The 16,346-nt window shown below is 55.2% G+C and overlaps 3 protein-coding genes across 4 annotated transcripts in view; 1 reads left to right on the top strand and 2 right to left on the bottom strand.

Moving 5' to 3' along the window:
* ANAPC2 (anaphase promoting complex subunit 2) overlaps positions 1-1,036 on the bottom strand; it is a 9,891-nt gene extending 8,855 nt beyond the window's left edge. Inside the window, exon 1 of the mRNA XM_021413639.1 lies at positions 906-1,036. Coding sequence (XP_021269314.1) covers positions 906-986 — 81 coding nt within the window. The 5' untranslated portion in view covers positions 987-1,036. The remainder of the gene's footprint in view (positions 1-905) is intronic.
* SSNA1 (SS nuclear autoantigen 1) lies at positions 942-3,352 on the top strand. 2 transcript variants are annotated; one of them, XM_021413643.1, is made up of 3 exons: positions 942-1,074; positions 1,146-1,345; positions 3,142-3,352. In XM_021413643.1, the coding sequence occupies exons 1-3, from the start codon at positions 1,023-1,025 to the stop codon at positions 3,256-3,258; spliced, it is 369 nt and encodes a 122-aa protein (XP_021269318.1). In that variant the 5' UTR covers positions 942-1,022; the 3' UTR covers positions 3,259-3,352. The 2 variants fall into 2 exon arrangements, with proteins under 2 accessions (XP_021269318.1, XP_021269317.1); XM_021413642.1 differs by lacking the exon at positions 3,142-3,352 and adding an exon at positions 1,455-1,708.
* TPRN (taperin) overlaps positions 3,873-16,346 on the bottom strand; it is a 13,661-nt gene continuing 1,187 nt past the window's right edge. The window contains exons 2-5 of the mRNA XM_021414143.1: positions 15,437-16,345; positions 5,986-6,172; positions 5,413-5,540; positions 3,873-5,061 (exon numbers count right to left, since the gene is read on the bottom strand). Of these exons, the coding sequence (XP_021269818.1) occupies positions 4,999-5,061; positions 5,413-5,540; positions 5,986-6,172; positions 15,437-16,345 (1,287 nt within the window). The 3' untranslated portion in view covers positions 3,873-4,998. The remainder of the gene's footprint in view (positions 5,062-5,412; positions 5,541-5,985; positions 6,173-15,436; position 16,346) is intronic.

Genomic DNA, 16,346 nt, shown 5'->3' with positions numbered 1-16,346 from the left:
CAGACATGTGCCAGGGGAGACCCTCAGCCTGCAGAGCAATGGCGTGTGGGCTCTGCCCATCCCACAAACCCAATGCTATTGGATGAAAAACAGTTTTGTTGCTTGTATACATTAACTATGGTGTATATTTTATGAGAGCTGCTCCAAAAGTAATGCCTCCTATTTTATTGTGTTGGCCCATGATGTCAGAGGCAGATGTGACTGGGATGGCAGCAGAGGCTGAACCTTCCCATCAATATTCTGTTACAGTTTGTTGCCGTGAGACATACGGCAGCAGAGGGGCAGTCTGAAAGAATGGTGTCTGACACGAAGGCGTGTATGGAGCGAAGGATGGACCTGAATTCCTCTACGTGGAAAAAAGGGCACCTGCTGACATTCATCGACACTTGCTGAGCGCTTACAGAGAGCCAGCAGCGGATGCCAGCAAGCGAGGGGCGGGCAGTGCATTTCAGCAGCGGTGACAGTGACAGCGGTCACTTCCACTCGTGCAGCCGGTTACGAGGGCACCGTGCAGCTCTTGTTCATCGCCGGTGAAAAGGCAGAGCGAACGGTGGTGACTACACGCTGAAAGCCAGCGTTCCACAGCCGGGAATTTGCTCTATTTGTGCCACCGTCTCTTTGCATCTGTCGTAGTTCCCACGGAATAAAACAGGAGGCATCACTTTCGGAGCGACCTCCCTACACGCGGCCCGGGGCCGCCGCTCTCCCCTCGGAGCGGCCGGCAGCCCGCACACCCGGGGCAGGCAGCGATGAGCCACGGAGGGCCCGCAGCCCAGCACCCACACGGCGGCCACCAGCACCCACGGGTGGGGCCGCACCGAGCGCCCGCGCCCCACAGAGGCCCGGCCAGGCCTGGCCCTTCCCGCCCCCCGCCGTTGCCCCGCGCAGCCCCGCTCCCCGCTCACCAGCCCCAGCGCGGCGGGCGGCACCAGCGCGTTGCTGACGGCCCGCCATGCCGCGGACAGCCCCGCGCCCAACGCCTCCATCGCCCGCAGGAAGGGGCGGAGCGTTGGGGCCGCGCGATGAGCGGAGCGGGGGAAGCGCTGCAGGGATACAACGCCGCGCTGCTGGAGGGTGGGTGAGCGGGGACGGGGGGAGGGGGCCGCGCCGCGCCCGGCGCTCACACGGCGGCTCGTCCCGAGCAGGGCTGGCCGAGCTCCGCGCCCGGCGGGATGAGCTGAGCGGGCGGATCCGGGAGGAGGAGGCGGAGCGCGGCCGGCTGCAGGGCCGCATCGCGGCGCTCACCGAGCGGTTGGCCCGCAGCTCCGAGCGCCTGGCCCGGCACCTGGCTGCGCGCCGCCAGCTGGACGCGAGCATCGCCGAGAGCGAGGCGGCCTACGGCAAGGTACGGCGGGCAGCGCTGCCACTGCGCCGGGGATGGGGTTGCCGGGCTCACGAGGGGAGTTAGACGGGGTGGAACGAGGAAGCTCTTCACACTCGGGGCGGTTTCACAGGCTGCCCTGAGAGGCGGTGCTGCCCCGTCCCTGCAGGCAGCCAAGGTCCTGAGCGCTGCTGGAGCTGTGCGTGCCCCTGTGCCCTGCGGGGAGTGGGACCCGATGGCCTTTAAGGTCCCTTCCAGCTCGAACAATTCTGTGATTCCGTGACTGCTCCTTCCTGTGCACGGGGTAACAGTTGAGTTCAGTTCTTATTTCAAGCCCCAGGCAGCTGTTTTTTAAGAAATAAAAGATTTTTTCCAGGTGGTTGCCTACCTTTTCCTTTCTCCCATTTGTTTTTTGAATGCGATCAACTGCTGGAAGCGTGGCATCCTTCCCACCCACCCGGACCAGAGCTAAACCTGGGAAGCAGAAGGGGTTGGGATGTAACCAGCCACCACTGCCTGCACGCACCCCGACACAGCACAGCCCGGCTGCCTGTCACTCAGCCAGCACAGAGATGATGCTCCCAGCGGGGCACCACTCACCCCCGAGCTCCTCACAGCCTTGTGATGACATACACAGGGATGTAAAATTCGCCAGGATGCAGAAGCGGTGTTTCCAGAGCCCTTTTCAGGGAGCACAGAGCCCCAGAAGACGTACAAAGCATTTCTGAATGCTGTATGGAAGGGAAGGTGGTCTAAGGAACTGCTCCAAGACACAAAGGTTTTGGGGAGAACTTGTGTGAAAATGTAGCAGCTTAGGAGTGGTGTTGTAAAGTTACACCACGAACAGCAGGGGTTTGGAAAGAAACCTTCCCTGTGATACGAGTCACAGCTCCCTACCCTACAAACAAATGCGTGTTTATTGAAATTAGGAGACGAAGTCACAGTAGGTAAAAAGCCGAAGGGGTGAGCAGAGGAAACACAGTCATCCTGCAGACAGAAACAAGGAACAGAGCCCCGTTCCTGGGCATTCAGGTCTCTTGTGTGTGCTCCTTGCCCTTCCCCAGCCCATGGGGAGTCTCAGGACTAACCCAAACCCACCCCCCCTTCTCCTGTGGGGACAAGACAGCAGGATCCCACGTGTCCTGCTCCTGCAGGGCTCTTCCTTCACCTCTCTGACCATGTCATGATTCCTGTAAGGCCCTAGGAGAGTACAAACGATCTTTGGGACTGCAACCCCACAGCCACGTTCTGTTACAGCTGTCCCCTGTAAGCAGGTGAGCTGGACGGGCAGTGAGATAGATCTAAGCCTGGTGTTGCCTTGTCTAGGGCACAGCAAGTGGGAGTGTTAGATTATATAAAACATATGCTAAAAACAGAAGGAAATGAATTAAAGGAGAAAGGTTTAGTCTGATTTAAGGTCATTTTGGGGTTACTTTATCAAAGCAAGAAACCTGAAGCGTGCAGTTTTAGCAGTGGAAAGCACTGGGGCTGCTGCGTACAATTTTAATACTGCTCCAAAAAGCCCAAGTATCAGCATCTCTTAGAAAGTAAACTTCAATCCACAACCTGCTGCAGGAAGGCCTCTGCTTTGCGTTCCAAGACAGATCAATGGCTTAAGGTATTTCTAATTCAGAAATGGGCATAAACCAGAGAAATTCCTCCACAGAGGTCCCTGCAGTGAGATGGAACACCTAAATTCTCGGTGTTGTATCCCCCTAAGGGGTGGAGGATCCCTCTTGCTGCAAGGTACATCAGCTGAATTCAGGAAGAACTGTTGAGATAAAAGAAATATGAGCTGTTTTTATTTCCTTCTTTCCCAGATTCTGGAGAGTTCTCAGACATTGCTAGATGTCCTGAAGGGAGAAATTGGGAATGCTAGCAAAGCCAGTGAGCCAGCAAGCACTTCAAAACCAACACCTGGACAAAAGCATTCCTAAAGCTGTTCTTCAGCCTGCCGAGGCCCCTTGGTCGGGGGCAGCTGCTGTTCTGGTATAAGGATGCCACAGTTAATAAAAGCGTTTTGCAGGAGTACATTTTCCTTTCAGAAGCATTTTGGTATTAGAGCTAAATTAGCTGCTAAATGTCACCCCCTCCCGCCGGTGCAGCAGAGCACCGCGGGTCTGTGCTAGCTAGGGAAGGTGTGAGTGCAGAGCTCCTTCACTGGCATCAGCACCCAGAGCAGCACCTCAGCTGGCTGAAGTCAGTGGAGCAACCTGCAGGATATTTATTGCTCAGCACCCCTCGCTGACCCACAGCAGAACGAAGCCAGGACAGACAGCTCTGGGTTCACCGCTTGCAGTTTTGTTACACTGCAGCTCTAGAGCTGGGGCTGCTGTAAGCTCACGGCCTGAGCTTTCTCAGTTCAAGCTGTAAAAAGGTATAAAGAACATCTTCAGATCGTACATCAGTGTCAGCTCGGCTAGACAGTGTCTATCTGTAATACACAAACCAATAAAACCCATCAGGCATCACCAAAAGATGGCAGCCTGGTCCTTTGGATAGAGCCACGCACTGGGGTACCGCCCATTTCATAAAGCCCAGAGAGGCTGTGTCTATTCCAACTGCATCTCTTTTAATCCCAGGAGTACAAATCACATTAGCAGCAGTGTTCAGTCTTTTCCAGAGTGCAATTTTGACCCTGAGTGTACAGTAGTAGAAAATTTAAATGGAAGAGTCTAGCGGATTCCTTTGCATATTGGCTGCATCAAACAATTACAACAGAACTATAAAAATACTAGAAAAAAAAATCATATTCCTTGTTCAAGTTCTGCAGAAGGGAGGAGTGAAATGGTCCTCCTGTGCTTTGCATAGAGAAGTAGAGTGAGCAAGGCAAGAAGCAAGTACCCCACCACCAAATAAATCTTGGGCCTGGCCCCATTAGGTGCCAAAACTAAACAAGAGCAACTGGCAAACAAGCACAGTTAGCAGTTAGTAGAGACTGGAGAGCAGAGGCAGTTACAGAGAGACCAAAGCTATGGCCAATGTCTGGGAACCTTCACGAGGCTCAAGCTGGACCAGGCGCTTCCCTTCTGTCAGGGCAAAAGTGACACCTAAAGCTGAAGGCATTTGTTCCCCTGCCCATCCCCCACGCCGTGCATTCAGCTTCCTTTACAAGAGCATAACTGGCACATGAATTCCATGACAGTTCGGTGAAAGTAGACCCAGAAACACGTGGAGAACAACCCATGAACCCTCAGCAGTTCTCCCAGCAGACAGCCCTTGTAACCCGGCTGTCAGAACCGCTTTGATGAGCCCGGCTGCCTGCACAGGGCCTCCTTCAGTGGGGCCTCAAATGCGAGCAGTGCTACAGACACTGCCCGGGCCCCAAACAGCGCTTGGATGTGCAGACTCATAAGCACTGAGAGAATCTACGTCCATCCTGGGGTTACACGTTGCTTTAAGATACCTGTCTAACTGACAGCTGATCTTGAACAAGGAATATGCAAGGCCACAGGGAGAATAAACCATACGTATTAAAAAACAGTAGTTCAGAACCCAGTGCAAATATTCTCCAAAGACGCCCGATGGCATCTAGTCCACCCTTGGCATCAGGATCCTACGAAAACTGCGATGAGGGAGGGACCAGGAGTTGATTTCCGCTGTGCTGGCGCGGACGTCGGAGGTGCACTGCCAGGCTCTGCCCAGCAGCTGCTGCTGCAGGCTCGAGGATGGAGCCATCAGAAGTACAGAGCGGGCTCACTGCTGAAGTCGGAGAGTCCGCCCTTCTCAGCTGGGGTGAGCTGTGGAGAAAGCAGAGTTGAAATGGAGTCGTCAACAAATCGAAAGCGAAGAAGTACCCACACCTTCGGGTGGTGAAGGCTGTGGTGGCACCTTGCCTGGGGCTAACGAGTACATTAATTCCATAAGTGCCCTGCAGCACAAAGCGTGCCAGCTGCCTTGAGCCTTCCTTACACGCACGCAGCAGGCGGGGCAGCTGGTGGCAGTGGGAGCTCACATGAATCTCTTCCCACTGCCCAGGGAGCTGTGCCACAGCCACAGACAGGTGTTGTGGAGAAGGCAGACCCTGTCCCACCCGCTGTCCAGACTGAGAGCACCCCAGGACAAAGCCAGAAACCGCTCTGAAGTCTCACCATGACTTGGTTCCCACGGGAATCAGCTTCCTTCAGGAGGGCTCCCTTGGCAGGCATCTCCTCGTACTTCTGCTCCTGCCACTCGCTGAACTTCACTGAGTGCTTTGGGGTGTAGCTGGATAGATCTGCTGCAAGGACAAAGCTGACGTGAATGCCTCTCACCACCCGGACAGGAAGAGGGGTCAGGATTCTGGTAGGAACAGGATGGAAGCTGCCCATCTGCAGGACGGGCAAGGAACCTGTTCCTGCTGCAGGTACAAGCCCGTGCCCTGCTCTCTCTAGTGGCTGTCAGTTCCCCTGCCCAGAGCTGCTAGCAGACACTGCAGCACCACCTATCCTCTCAGCATAAAGGGTATTTTTAAGTTTTACATTTTCAAGTTCCACTGTATCTCAGGCAAGAGAGGTCTGGCAGTTCCCTGATCTAGTTTCAAACCCCGTCCCCACTAAAACCAGTTCTGCTGCCACATTGTCTCCATTTACATTTCCAGCTGTCTGGAGCACGTAACGGGCTGTAGGCAACACGGACGGGGTCAGACACCGCCGATAACCCCGCAGTCCCTGCACCTCGCCCACCTGAGTTAGCTGCATTGGGATGCAAAGTGCTGTTTGGGCGTGGAATGTGAAAGGTGCGAGACTTCTCCTCCTCTGTTTCAGAAGCAGGTCCTTCCTCTTCCTCCTCCTCCTCCTCTTCTGCCAGTGAGCTCTCCGATGGATACTCAAACATGGTCTGCAAACTTGTCTCATTGAAAGAGATCTTCATCTAGACAACAGCAAAGGAGAATCATTAGAAAGCAGCATGAGAAGCCATTGCTCCCAGTGTTTGCACTGGCAAAGACCACCTCCACCCCAATGCTTCTCATCCCATAAGGAAGGCACTGTGTCCTCCTGCACCTTTCCCCACGTGCCCTGCTGAATCTCTCTCTGTGCCGAGAGGAACCATGAAGGCAGACAGCCAAACAGATGGGACAGAGCCAGGAGCCCCAAAGGTGCAGAGTACTCCGGCGTTTTGCCCCAGCACACGCCTGGCCACCACCTCACACCGCGATGCCAGCAGCCAGGGCTCTGCTACACGTCCCCCAGGGGGAAGTGGGGCTGCCAAGGAGGAAAGGAAAGCATCCTCATGTTGAAAAGGTGACGTCTGTTAACACCTGCCAGCTCCTTTGAGTTCCCACGTGCTAGATGATAGAAACACCAGTGATCAGGACCACATTCTGGGGAGGACATCGTGGTAAGAAACTATTTTCACTAGGCAAGGAAGAGATTAATACCAGAAGTCAGAAGACAGAAGCAGCTAAAGGAAAGATGGTAACAGGCGGTGTCAGAGAGCAGAAATACCAGGTGAGCGGGAGCTCCTCAAGGTTCTCTTTCAAAACCAGCTTCATTAAGTATTCTCACTAATGACCTTTGTGCGATAACTGAGAGACTGAGAAAAGACAACAACTCCAACTTGGAACATGGTCAAGGACAAAAAACAGAACTGTCTGGGTCATGTAGAAAATCAGACAGCAAGAACCCTACACAAGGGCAGATGCTTAAGACCAACCCTTGCTCTAACAGCCTCCTTAGGACTTCAGCAACGGTGAAAACTTCATCACGTGTGAATAGAAGCGGAAGGCACAACTTCCCCAGAGCAGAAAGGCCAAACCCAGACACAGTAACTCCAAATCTTCCAAGTTCAAAGCTGTCCTAATCATTACCTACAGCTTTGAAGATCTGGTTACAATCAACTCACCTTTCTTGGGCAGGTGGAGCTGAAATACAGCCTGCTGACACTGACAAAAATAGAGGTTGAGGGAAAGCATTTAAGCTCTTTGTAAGTACACCAAGAAAATAAACACCAAGGAGCAGAGAAGAACTGCTGATGCCAGCACACAGAGGAGACAAACAAGGAGGATAAGCCTGCCAGGAATACGTTTAAGCCAAAAATAGGGGAGTATCTCGCCAATGCAGATCAAGGTTCAGGACCAGCTGCCTAAAAGGGTGTTTTGATCCCTTTACTTCTAACTGCATTTAAAATTGAGCTAATAGGGTTACAGACAGAACGAAGGGGCAGGATTGGTCCTGCTTAATTCTGCAGGTCTCCTGCGATCCTGTGCAATCAGCAGTAGGAAGGAGATGCAGTGCATCTGCCCCATGTGCCACACGTTCCTTCACATATAAAACACACCACAGGCTGAGGAGCAGCACGTGGCCCTAAGCAGCCTTCCAGCAACACGGGGCGATTCCGTTTCAGAGATGAGGACCTGCAGTGAGATGTCCCTGTGCTGGAGCACCCGAGGGCTGCTCCCCGAGCTTCACCCTGCCGCTGACCTACATGCTCCCTGGCCCGAGGCGGCAGGGACGGCTCACAATGTGTCTCTGTGCGGGGCCAAGCGGCGCTGCCAGGCTGGGGGCTGTGGGATGGAGCTGTCCTGGGCCCCCAGGAGCTGTGGAGCCATCCAAGCTGGGGAGACAGAGCTCCATTTTCCTCATTTTCTGCTAATAGAAGGAAAGCTGTAAGGAACATAGCTTCAAGGCCCATCAGGACTAATGCTGTGCACGGGGTGAGGGCAGAAAGCAGCCCCACCCCACAGCAAAGCCCCGGCAGGAGCAGCACAAGCAGCGCCCAGAGACAGCCCTGCAGGCAGCAGGCCTGAGTCCAAGCAGCTCCCATTTGCCCACGGCCAATGCCAGGTCCCTGCCATGCTCTAGGAGGTGATGCTGAAGCCATTCACCTGCAGCAGTCCCAGCCCCACACCACGCATGGACACCCCACCCCAATGCACCATGGAAGGGCCCTGCTGTCGTAAAGCTCTCAAGGACACACCCTGGCAAAGCAAACAGCAGAGGAGCGGCTTATGGTGAGACTGGGAAGCACCTGGGCATAACAAATTGGAAGCTCAGTAACGGCACGCTCAGCAGCCAGGCAGCCCTGGCTTTGCAGGAACACAAAGGTGATGAGGTTATTTTCTTTAGGAGAAAAACACATCCCAAGAGCCAGGCACGCTCAAGCCCTGCTCCTGCTCAAGGAAGGAAAACCGCAGCCTTCCGCTGGGGGTGTTTGCAGGGATTTCGTGGTATTTGCTCAGTGGAATGCTTTACGCAGGACTGCGTCACGTAACCAGAGTCCAACCCCCAGCCGTGCACCTATACAGGAACGCTCCCAGCAATCGGAGCCGCAGCAGGAAGAATAAAGCCGGTTTTTCGGGGAATATTGTGCTCTTGAGACACTGGATTCTTGTTGCCATAGCAAAAATCATTTATTTATTTGCTAGGATTTGAGCAGTAATGAGTAATAGAGTACTCAGGAAAGAGAAGCCAGGGTAAACATTGCCCAGCAAGCCTAACACTGATAGTTGTACACAGCTTAGGAAAGGAAAAAGAGAAGTGTGTCCTGTTTCGAGAGATGCTGTCAGGACCCAATCTGCACCCAGACCACGTACACAGCCAAGAAATAAACATCCCCAATTCACAGCCACCTGCCACACAAACAAGGAGGGCAGGCAGACACCTCACCCCCAACGTCAGGGTGGGAAGCCTGAAAGTCTCCGCAGTGACAGAGCACAGCACCGGTGCCTGCTCCCAGCACACGGGTATCAGGGCAAACCGCGGGGCCAGTTTGAGGATGCAGAGGATCCTGGAGCTGAGGATGCAGATCAATCTCCACACTGTGGCTTTTCTCCACTCATAAGCACCATGCTTGGCAGGCACGGCAGAGCCAAAGCAACGGCAGAGCTGCTCCTCTCAGGTACTAATTTCCTCTAACCATTCTCCTCCCCGAGCAATGTAATCCTGAAATGACAAAATGAGGGACTGCGCTGCCTCCTGCAGCCCCAGGGCGCGCGTGGGCTGCCGGCACGCTGCTGGGTGTGATTTCGAGCAGCTGGTTCAGCAGCTTTTCACGCCTGGTCAGCCAAATGCCTCCTCCCTTCTCAGCAGCAGCAGCAGCGGGAGGGTTTGGGCTGATGCCTGCAGGGAGCACAGATAGTTCAGCACGATTTGACTGAAACCTCAATCAAGCATGAATAAAATCAGCGTTCTGAAGGAAAATCAACCCGCGCTTCCCTATGGTCTTACACTGAGCTTTGCTACATCTGTATCACTACAGCGGTAGTCAAGAGATTTGGTCAACAAGACAAAAACATGAGACAAAAGCCCAAGGCATTGCATCCGAGACCCAAGAAGTGTAGCACAGCCAGCTGGGGGCCTGGGAAGCCTGGTGCTGCTGCACAGCATCCCTCAGAGACCCACGGGGATAGCACGGGCAGCTGAGCAAGCACCAAGCCCTGGGCACCGTCGGTAGCTGTAATGCAGAACAGCCTCCAAGCTCCACGCTGCCACGGGGTACAACAGACAAATACAAGGCACAGAGGGCAGAAATATACATTTTACAGGAGACACAGAGTCCATGTGACCCAGCCTGTGCTCACAAACTTTGCAGGAGGTGGCATTCCAAAGCTGCACGCTTCCACGGGAACTGCGGTTTCTCACCCGGCCCTGCAGTCAATGATCTATACAATCTCATGCAACACAGTTTCCTCTCTGAAACTTGGAGATAAAGGCTCTTTGGGAAGGTCACCCATTCCAGAGGAGTTAGCAATGAGCTTATCAGCGTGCCTATACTTGTCCTGAAACACAACCGTGTGCCAGCCCAGCTGGTGAATAACCCCAGGCACACCGCCCATGCATGGCCGCAAGCTCTGCAGTAGCTTCAGCACATTAACAAGGCACTGACTGTCATTCCAGAGAAGATAAGGTGCTTCCGTACATCTAAAGCCTTTCCTTGAAACAAGAAGGAAGGGCTCTTCCTTGGAATTCCCTAGGGAGGGAGCGGACAAGACGTGGCTCCTCGATCAGGCTAACCCCGCACTGCTCTGGCTGCAGCCCCCGGATGTGCTCAGAAATGACAGATGACATTTTTCTGTCGTTCTGTACAGTTCTGTTGGCTGCTCCACCTTCGGTTCACTTGATCGTGCTTTTCTGGGACGTGTTTTCCAACAGCAACACTGAGTTTTACTCAATGATCAACTGCAGAACTGAGTTAGTTACTGAATAGAGCCAGGAACACAAAGGATTCACAGCACAGCGCATCGGGGCAGCACTGTGTGCTGGCAGAGGGGAGACCGCCTGCAGGACTGCATCCCAGCTCCCAACCACCGGGCAAAACAAGAAAGTCTCCATTTACAAGGCTACCCACAAAGGCAGCCCTGTGTAATCAATATGCCGAAGCACATGGTAGACAGGAGCAATGCATGGAGATTCGAAATATTAAACTCCTCACGCAAGACATGGGGAAGTTTCAAATTCCTGCTGGGAAAGGATGGGGCAGGGACATCCCCAGAGCATGGCAGGGCATGCTCTTAACTCTTCCTTTCACCATGTCAGCCAAGGAGAGGTCCCAGTGCCCAACTGACCACAAGTGGTGTGGCACAAAGCAGCGATTCACCAAAGGAGCCCTCCGTCCCTTTGCACATCTGCATGCAGAGCCACAGCCTTCCACGGCTCAACAAGGAATCCATGCATTACTCAGCCCGTACGGGTCGGACAAACCTCCCCGCATGCATGGCATCGCTCTCATCTGAATGCACAAAGAGAGCGGGCAAAACCACAGTGCAGTCAGTGCCAGGGCCTGGTGCCTTCCCTAACAGCGCCGGATCTTCCCAGGACGTCCGCAGAGTTTCTCAGCATGACAGACCCTTCAGCGTGACTTCCTGCACAACCATCCAGAGCACAAAGCTCTCCAAATCTCTCATGTTCTGAGGCTGGACCGAGACCTGGGCACGTCCCACCAACTTCTGATTTGCATAAGAGCTTCTTTTTTAGCTCCTCCGTCCCATTCACCGCACACAGGATGGGCGGAAGAGAACCGCAGGCCTGCAAGAGCAGCTCAGCACGGGGCGAGGCCGCAGAGAACCCCCGATTGCAAAAGCCCTCCCACTGCTGAGGAGACGAACATGACTCATCTGCTCCGCTGGTACTGGGCTGGTGCGACAGAAGCAGCATTTGAAGGCGCTGGCAGGCAGCAAGCAAACAGAAGAACAACATGCCCGCACACCAGCGCGCTCAGGTCCAGGCTGCCAGGCGGTTTGGGCTCCAACCACTGCTGTCCGCAGCCTTCAGCCATCAACCGCACAGTCCAAAATCAGCAGAATTCGAAGGGGGGGGGCCTGCTCGCACCCGAGAGCTGCTGGAGACCACCCCCGCTGGGAGGGACCCGGGCTGAGCACAGACATGCACTTTCTGAGCAGCACTGCTGACCTCACCTACCAAAAATTCAACACGTTCCTGACAGATACAGACTACAGCCCCTCCTTAAAGGTGGCACACGCATTGCCACCAGCAAAGCACAGGCATGAGAAACAGAAAATGGCAAGGAACAGGCTCTCCAAGAAGGTAAATAAAACCAATCTTCGACTCGAGCCCTCCAAAACACAGAGGGGAAGGAATCTTCATCAGGTTTCTGCACGCAGATTCCTGCTTGCGCTACCAGGCAAACCTATTTGTGCCATGCCTTGCAAACAACACTGCCAGCAGTTGCCAGCATTAAGATCCCACATCGCACAGGCTTGCTGCAAACAGGTTTGAGCAACAGCTGGAGGTGCTCACCCCTGCCAGCATCCTGAGCCTGCTCCTGGTTCTCACCGACCACCACCAGAAGTGAGCAGATGGAAAGCTACGGAGCGAGAAGCTCAGCAGGTCAGACCAACAGAACTGCTGCCCAGCCCTGCCCGTGCTGAAAGGCTGAGGGATGGATACAGCAATCATCCAACAGACGTTCACGTGGGAATCTGCACGCCACATTCAAGCTTTAAGCAGCTCAAAACATTAAAAAATTGACCGTTCTAAACTACAATCGTTGTAGGCAGTTTCTCAGAGAAGCAGGGAAGCACTTGGTTGCAGCTGTGTCGATCCCACCCACCTTGTTCTTGTAAGCCCTGTTCACACAAAGCTGCTGCTCACCTTCCGGCAATAACATGGTGCCTGCTGGCTCTCACACCCTGAAACCCACAGGACTTGGGTGGCCTGGCTTAGAAGTCACCTTTCCTGCAGGGTCCCCAAGAGGGCAAAAACTGGGACTGGGGATGAACTTGATGAGACATAAGGGGTGAGTACAGCCCGAGCACTTTCTGTGCTTGCAGGACTTCATGGGCAAGTCCAGCCTCCACCGTGCTCAAAGCACAAAGCCTGAAGTCAGCCATCTAACTCCTGGGCACCTCATGGGGCCCAGCAGCCGGCAGTCCTTCCAGTGCTCACTCCAACATGCCAGCCACGTCGCACAGAAACTCAGATTCCTACCATGCTCACAGCCCTGCATACGTTATTTTGGCAGGCAAGCAAGGATTGCTTCCTGTCAACTCACCCAAGCCAGGTTTTATCCTCTGAGATCCAAAAGATCCACATCCTGCAGCATGGCCTTCCCTTCCACCTGGGGCTGCTGACAGGCTGACATCTCCTTACTTCTGCTGCCATAACAGAGGATGAAGACAAGCACCGAACAGAGGTCACAGCCACGCTCTGCATCCTCTCCCCGGTGCCGCATTTAGAACAAGGGTCAGTAGGTTTCCTCCCATCCCTGTGCACGTATCCTGTCCTCGCTGCCAGAGCTGACAGCTCAGCCAGCCTCTTCCGCAGTCACCACACTGCTGCACCTGCACTGATGGCAACACCACGTGGAAAGGTCTCTTGGAATGGCCACGGAGCAGAGGAACAGACCCAAACGGCCCTGGGACGAGCTAAGCCCCCTGCCCATACAGGCAGTCCTCTACCCGCTGAGAGCACAGCAGGGTCTCTGCTCCCCTTGGCCACAGCCTGTCCCACACAACCCCACGTTCACCATCATAGCTCTGTGAACGCCTGTCCCACCTCAGAAGCTTGAGCTGCCTATGCTAAAGAGCTGGACAGCTTTTCCATCCCCCTCGCATTTCTCTCTCCCCCCACCAGCTCAGTGTCCAGCAGCAGAAGACAGCCCCAAAACAAACAGCCGCTTCGCATACTTGAGGCATCTGGAAGGAGCAATAAAGCTGGGGGTCCAAAGGGCCCTGAGCACCAGCAGCAAGAAGCACGGGGCTGCAGTGAGGCCACAAACAGGGCTGGGCACCCAGCACCACGGGGATGGGCTGGGGCCGGCCCGCAGGGATGGGTGGCTCGGCAGCCCGATGGGCACAGCACACAGACCAGCTCAGACCACAACTGAGTTTCTGCCCAGCTCAGACCAAAACTGAGTTTCTGAAAACCCCAGCATATCTACAAAACAGAACTCGTGTTTTTGGCCAGTTGCCTTGACGACACACAGCGATCTCTTGGGAAGAGACCAAGGAATGCGTTCTCATGCAAGCTCCTTCCTTTTCAGGCATCAACACTCAGCCTTATTATCCAGAGTAAAAGCCACAAACATCCTCTAGGTTAAGAGTAAACAGAACTCTTTCCATTTGCTACCACATCTCCCAAATCCCAGCTACAAAGTCACGCCACGCTCTGCGCAGGGAAAGGAGCGGGCAGAAAACCCACACAGTTCTGCCGTGGCAAGGCCACGTCTTACCCAGGAACTCAAGGCTCTCCTCAGCCTGGGCCTTCTTCCCTGTAGGGTTTTTCCATTTACTTCAGCCTCCTGAACTCTGCAGTGTGAGTTCATTAGCCCTTTGCCTTTAACCTCTCTCTTAGCAGAAGTGAGTCTCCTCGCCAGCTCTCACACAGAACACCCCCCCTCAGCCCTCAGCACACTCCTCGTGGACGCCAAATGCCTGCTGAGGGGACAGCCACTGCCACAGCTCCTGACGTCACACACACCCAACACCCAGCACACAGAACAGCTGCCAAGCAGTTTCAAAGAGCCACACGGCATCTCAGGCTGGGAAAGGGCTCCGGATGTCTCCCTCCTGAACTCCTGCTTGCAGCAGGTCCAAGCGGATCAGAGCACACAGGGCTCTGCCCACGCTGCATTCAAACAGCCCTGGGAATGGAGGTGCCACCGCTCCCCTGTGTCCTTCTGCTGTGTTTGTCCACCTTCAACATCATCCTGCACTAGCTTTGTCTTCACCTCTCTTCTTCCTTTTTGCACTGTGTAAGGACGGCAACACCTGAGCAGATTGGCCCGTTCTGCTGCACAGCTCTCACACTTCAGATCTGCCACCTGCCTGAGCCAAGAGGAGACTCACACGCACTGGGTGCTCCTACGAAGGAACGTAATAACATTAAGCCAAGAGGAACGGCACTTGCTGCCTCTCTCCCAGATGAGATGAATCCCATTCAAAGGATTTCCTCGCACTGTCATGCTCAGTGCCTCAGGCACCCGCGTGGATTCAGTCCATCCAGCGCTCAGTGGAACTGAGGTAACGGGATGTCAAACAGCTCTTCCTGCTATGGAAAAACATGTCACACTGCAAACCCAGAAACCAGGCTCTGTGGTGACACAGTGCCTGTGCTGCCTGTCACCACGGCGAGCAGAGCAATCCACGCCTACATCTCAGCACATCAGCTCTGCCGGCACACCGTGCCGCAATTGCATCCCAACGTGTTTCATGCGAGCTCTGAGTTTAAGAAACTCGGAGCAATGGAAACCTCGGAGCTCTGAGAGCTGCACAGCCCAGGGAGCGGCCAGGTGGCATAATCCCATCAGGAGGAGTTAAGCTGGCGCTCATCTCCTTCTGCCTAATAGAGACCTAATTCCTGAGCCTCTATCAATAGGTCCCTAATCCGGGGAAGACACTAGCATGGCACTGCGCTGCGATGCCGGGGAGCTCACTGCACCCAGCTTGGGGCACAGAAAGGACTGAGGGACAGCCACAGCTGTTCCATGCACTCAGCTCTCCCCACCTTCTAAATACCCCAGTCCCTTCACTTTCTGTTACTGTATCTCCAAGAACAGATTGCAGGAGAGGCCCAGCGGTTACCACGGAGCACATCCTGCTCCAAGCTGCCCACCTCCCTGCCCGGCAGCTCACGTGGCTGACCGTGCTACCAGCAGAACACTTGCAAGAAGCCATACCAAGGGCAGCGAGCAGCTCCTTTTGGGCTCCCTGCTCAGAGCAGTGCCCCAGGCCATTACCTTCTTGCGTCGGGAGCCCGTCTTGCTCATGCAGGACCTCTCCAGGGACAGGTACCCGCCGATCACTTCGATCTCGTTCACTGTGGGGTAGCGCTTTTTATGGGACGTCCCCACCTGGGGCCCATCAGCGTTCTCCACAGCTTTGCCTCTTCCTTTGCTTTCCTCCTCCTCCTCCTCTTCCTCCCGCTGAGGCCGTCCACCAGCCTCAGTAGGACTCTGCGGCCCCGAGGCGACAGGCTTCCTTTTGGGCACCACAGTGAAGGTGTTACCTCCCCTCTGATGGAGGCCGGGGGAATGCGGTCTGTAGAGAGGCACGGAGGAAAACTCCATCTCCAGGTCAGGGCCGGCTCCTCCGGGCTGATCCAAGTTCTCTGTCCTTGCAGCCCTGGGGGAGAGCTCCCCACCGTCCGGCTCCACAATGTCATCGATGTAAGTCACGGGTACCAACGGATCCAGAGGCGCCGGTGGGGAAGCGACAGGCTCTTCCTGCTCCGGAGCGGAAACCCGCGGGGGCTCCTTCTGTACCTTCTGCTGCGGGGATGGCGGCGGCGGCCCCGTTCTGGTGCTCTGGGCCGCAGGGAGAGCTGTGCCACCCTCCCGGCGGGGCACGAAGAGGAAGGAGTTGCGTGAATTCAGGCGCAGCTTGGCCAAGGCCTGCGCCTGCAGGTCGTGGGCAGGGATGGCAGCCAGGTCAGGCTTGGGCGCCGGGTGGATCTCGAAGGAGCCCCCGGCCCGGGGGGCAGACGCAGAGAGCGGCTGGGTGGCACTGGGGGCCAGACTGGCACTGGGCGGGGGTGATGCAGCCGCTTCGGCCTCCTCTGGCTTTGGCCTCCTGGCGTTGGCAGCGCTGGTGGATGGCACTGGTGGCCCCTTGGGCGGCACGCTCCTGGCGGGGGGTTCGGGGACGCGG

The sequence above is a fragment of the Numida meleagris genome, chromosome 16 (genome assembly GCF_002078875.1).
Source record: "Numida meleagris isolate 19003 breed g44 Domestic line chromosome 16, NumMel1.0, whole genome shotgun sequence".
Classification (NCBI taxonomy): domain Eukaryota; kingdom Metazoa; phylum Chordata; class Aves; order Galliformes; family Numididae; genus Numida; species Numida meleagris.
The sequence above is the reverse complement of the archived record's forward strand: the minus strand, read 5'-3'. Positions and strand labels throughout refer to the sequence as shown.